This window comes from Ailuropoda melanoleuca, unplaced genomic scaffold (assembly GCF_002007445.2).
Source record: "Ailuropoda melanoleuca isolate Jingjing unplaced genomic scaffold, ASM200744v2 unplaced-scaffold7964, whole genome shotgun sequence".
NCBI lineage: Eukaryota > Metazoa > Chordata > Mammalia > Carnivora > Ursidae > Ailuropoda > Ailuropoda melanoleuca.
The window spans coordinates 1-4470 of NW_023253285.1; the positions used below are offsets into that span (position 1 = coordinate 1).

At 59.0% G+C, this 4470-nt stretch overlaps 1 protein-coding gene across 1 annotated transcript; it reads right to left on the reverse strand.

Moving 5' to 3' along the window:
- Positions 1-476: 476 nt before the first annotated feature.
- On the reverse strand, positions 477-4470 carry LOC117800791 (splicing factor YJU2-like). Its single transcript, XM_034653351.1, has 3 exons — positions 4388-4470; positions 2517-2617; positions 477-900 (listed from the first exon to the last, which is right to left on the reverse strand). Exons 1-3 carry the CDS (start codon positions 4409-4411, stop codon positions 492-494), a joined length of 534 nt encoding a protein of 177 aa, XP_034509242.1. The 5' UTR covers positions 4412-4470; the 3' UTR covers positions 477-491.

Consider the following 4470-nt stretch of genomic DNA (forward strand, 5'->3'; position numbering starts at 1 on the left):
ACGGACGGAGAGCAGACGGGTGGCTCCCAGGGCAGGGGTTCAGGTGGGCACGATGGGGACCCACTGCTAATAGTTACGGGGCTCATTCTGGGGGTGATGGAAATTTCCCGGAATCAGGTCCAGGTTCAGGTTAGCCCACTGTGAATACACTAAACACCACCGGACCAGACGCTATAAACGGTGAACTACGTGGCGCGTGAATCACATCTCAGTAAAGCTGTTGTTTAAAAGTACTCCAAATAGGGGCGCCCGGGTGGGGCCGTCGGTTAAGCGTCCGACTCTTGATTCCGGGTGAGGTCCGGGTCATGATCTCCACGTGGCGAGACCAAGCCCCTCGTTGGGCTCACGGTCAGCAGGGAGTCTGCTTGAGATTCTCTTTCCCTCTGCCCCCCACCAGGCTTGTGCGTGCACGCACTCGCTCTCTCTCAAACAAATAAATACATCTTAAAATAAAAGTAACCAAAATACGTAATTCTTCCAGCGTACTTTTTTTATACCCTAAGGGAAAAACATTTGGTAAAAAGAAACTCCGACAGACCGTAAGGTCCTCGACTGTTCCCCAAATTCTTTACACAGTTGTGATCGCGACCGGCTATGCGCCACGTCACCGTGCGGTCTGTTCCCCGAATCCCGTGACATTGTACATCCGGGCCTCTGTACATAATGCTCCCGGGAACGAGTGTGTCTCCCGGGACAGAGTGGAACGGGAGCCCCGTGGAGGGAGAGGACGGGAGCCCGGCCGGGCGGGCGTCTACCTTGAAGGTGATCTCTGCTAGGCACCGCGTGCACTTGATGTAGAAACGGAAGATGGGCAGGCCCAGGTAGGCCTCGTTCTGCACCGTCTCCTTGCGCGCGTTGAACTTCTTGCCCTTGTAGATGTACTCTCCGCACGTCTTACACCTGTGGGGCACGACAGGGGGACTCAGGCCACCCCGGCACCCTGGTGCCTACCGGTGGGATGCTTCGGCATCTGCTGCGGGCACACCTCCTGGGGCGGGGAGCTCCCTCCCTCCGGAGGCAGCCTGCCTCAGATGCCCATCCGGTGCGCTCTTCTTACTACCTGCCTGGGCCTTGGCCCCGGGGTCCCCTTCTGGGGAAGCATGCAGACGACCCGGGCCTGCGGACACTCACCTGTCACACACTTCCAGCCGCCTGGCTGGTGCTCGTGGGGCATCCTGGCTTCCACAAGGGAAGGTTCCAGCAGGATGGAAGACACACAGAGCAGAGCAGAGCTCCCACCACCCTGGCCTCCCTCACATCCTGTGCTCCCCAGGCCTGGCCTGCCCGCCTTCTGACTGTTCCTGCAAATCCCCCCAAGCCCAGTCCCACCCCCAGGCCTCTCTCCCCTTGCAGTTCACAAAGCCCATGGCACCCTTCACCTCTCAGTCCCCAGCTCTGTTGACATGTCTTCTGTCACGTCCCTGACCACCCCGGCCGGGCAGCCTCCCTTCCCGCCACCTGCCCGCTCTCCCTCGTGCCCGATTCACACGTCCCACATACACCTGGCGAGCGCACGCCTGAGCACGTGGTTGTATCGCTACCCCCCGTGAGACCGTGGGCTCTGCTGGACCGCGGCTCTGCCGGTCTCGTTCCCACAGCATCCCCCCTGCCTCGCCTAGGCCCTGGCACACCGCAGGTGCCCAAAAGGCTTGCTGAATTTAAAAAATGAGTGAATGAAGGAGAGAGAAATGGGTCAACCACATGCAAACACATGCCGAGTTTCAAAGAACAAGGTGTCTGATGACTGGGCGTATCTGGCTTCAATGAGCTAAAGCATGAAAAAGCGTGAGGCTCAGAACCAGCAAGACATGGTAATTGGCAAGCAGTGTGAGGGGCAAGCTCGGGATGGTGAGGGAGAGGGAATCATGGAAGGGGTCAGGGGGTCACGAGGGCCTCTCTGAGGCGGTGAGGGCTTTTTTAAAGATTTTATTGAAAAAAGTCTTTTGAAATTTATATTTTTAAAGCTAATTTTTTAAAACAGTAATCCCTACACCTGAAGTGGGACTTGAACTCATGACCCTGAGGTCAAGAGGGTCTACCAACGACTGGCTACCGAGAGCCAGCCAGGTGTCCCTGAGAGGGTGAGATTTAAGCCAAGACCTGAGGGGTGAAGAAGAGCTGGTCAGGCGAGAGCAGAAGGAAGAATGTTCCAGGCACAAGGAACAGCCTGTGCAAAGGTCCCGGGGTATGAAGCAGTGTGGCTGCTGGAGGCCGTGAATCAGTAGACAGGGTCCCATCTCTGCACTCACATTTATTACCAAAGACCAAGATCTCGGGGCAGATGCTGGCTGGGAGCTCTGAGGCAGGGGGGTTAATCCTGACCTGTGAGGAAAGTGAGGGCTGGCATGGACCCGCGCTCACTGGGTGGATGTCTGAGTCGGCACCAGTGGCCTGGTCTGAGTGCCAGGGAGGAGCCACTCTCTGGGGATGTCAGGCACCAGGTCCGTCTGCCACGACTGACGTGGGGTGCCGTGCGAGGGGCCGCGCGGGGAGTCACACGGGGTGGGGGCACTCACCTCATGTTGAAGGGAGCCATCAACCGCACCACATACTGCCGGTCTTTGGGCAGCTTGAGCTTGGGGATCTTTGACGGGTCAAAGTCCGGCGGGTAGTATTTCTGTGGGAAGGGAAAGTGTCAGGGGAGCCGGCCAGGGGCAGCAGGAGGAGCTCTGGGGAGCTGTACCCAGGTCCCCAGGACCACCCTGGGGTCTGATGACTTGGTGGGGGGGCTCCGAGGACTTAGCATACACTCGTACTCATGGCCACCACTTACTACGGCAAAAGGACACAGGGACACATCAGCAAAGGGAAAAAGTGTGCGGGAAGGGGTCTGGGGAGACCAGGCACACTTCCAGAGTCTTCATCCCATGGAATCACACAGGACGTGCTCATTACCCCAGTGAGGAGATACGATCACACACGTGAGATGGTGTCTCCCAGAGAAGTGCACAGGGAGCCCAGGGCTTTCACTGAGGGATGGTCACACCAGCCCCTCTGCCTCGCAGCTTCCAATATTCTAGACCCCTAGAGGAGGGCCGGTGCTCAGCATAACCCACGCTATTCGTACAAAGAACGTAAGCACGGGAACCATCCTGAGATTGCAGTTCCCGGGCCAGCCAAGGTCCAACCCGGCAAACCAGCCTTTCCAAGGGCGGCAGCCTCGAGCCTGCTGTATCAGCTACCCCCGCAAGGGGGCCTGAGCTGAGAGCTATGTGGAAGGCCGGTTTGGATCATGGAAAACAGCTTCACTGGATAATCAGAAAATAAAGCAGCTTGGGTTCTGAGCACCTACTAGGTGCCGGGTGCTGCTACACGGAGCATTTTATAGCTCTTGCCTCACAGAATCCTTGCAGAGCCTCTTCAAGGCAGAGTGTGATGTGCCCATGTCACAGATGAGGAAACTGAGTCCCAGCGGGACCCGGCTCTGGGGGCAGCAGCGTGGTCCAGTGATCAGGGGCACGGGTTACAGAGCCAGAGGCCTGGGTTCGAGTCCTCCACTCCCCGCTATCCCCCATCTCCCCGGGCCTCGCTGTCCTCATCTGAACGGAGAGAACCCGCTCGCCTCTACAGTCTGATCAGCGGGCGCTGGCGCAGGATACACCAGGGACTGATGGGGACAGCTGGCTCCCAGCTGGATCGTCAGGACGTTAGGACTTTCGTGGACACGGGGTCCAGCACCTGCCCTGGACCGTGAAGACGCTGGGGATGGATCCCTAACCCAAGTGTTGGAAAGATCGGAGCGCGGAGCCGCAGGGAGCGGCATCGGCCCGCGCGTGGAAACCTGGGCTCTAGGCCTGACATCCTGGGCTTACACACTCCCAGGCCGGGGAGCTCACTCCCCGACACAGAGCACACACCCCTCCCGGGCAGTGCGGACAAGGATTCGGAACTCAGGGGCCGCTTCAAGCTTTTCGAGAGCCCCCCCCGCAAAGTCCCGGTTTTCCAATAGAGTCGGGAGAAGCCGAGGCGGCAGGGAGGGTCCCCCTGCCAACGGAACGGAAGCACTGAGCAAAGGCGAAGCGGTCGCAGGAGCGCGACCCCGGGACCCCCGGGGGGCGGGGCCTCAAGGAGCCACGCGCCTGGAGGAGGAGGGGCGAACGGCAATACGACCAAGACGGACCCGCCCACAAGGGACGTGACTGGCTAACTCCCTTCGGCACATCCAATCAGGCGAAGGGATGGACAAAACACCCTAAGCTCCGCCCCCAAACGCCGCGAAGGCCCACCCCTCACGGAAGGTGATTGGGAGGTGTCTGAAAGCCCCGCCCCGCGGAAGACCGTTGGAGAAGAGATAAAGGTACCAATAGGAAAGCACAGGAAATCCACCGAGGCCGGAGCTCCGAGGGGGCCCGCTCCGGGTAGAAAGCGCTAGTCACCAAATACTTACGTTTAAAACTTTTCGCTCCGACATCTTTGCCTCCTCCTGCTCTCACAACCTCGAGAAGGACGCTTAGGTTCGGTGTTTGCCGA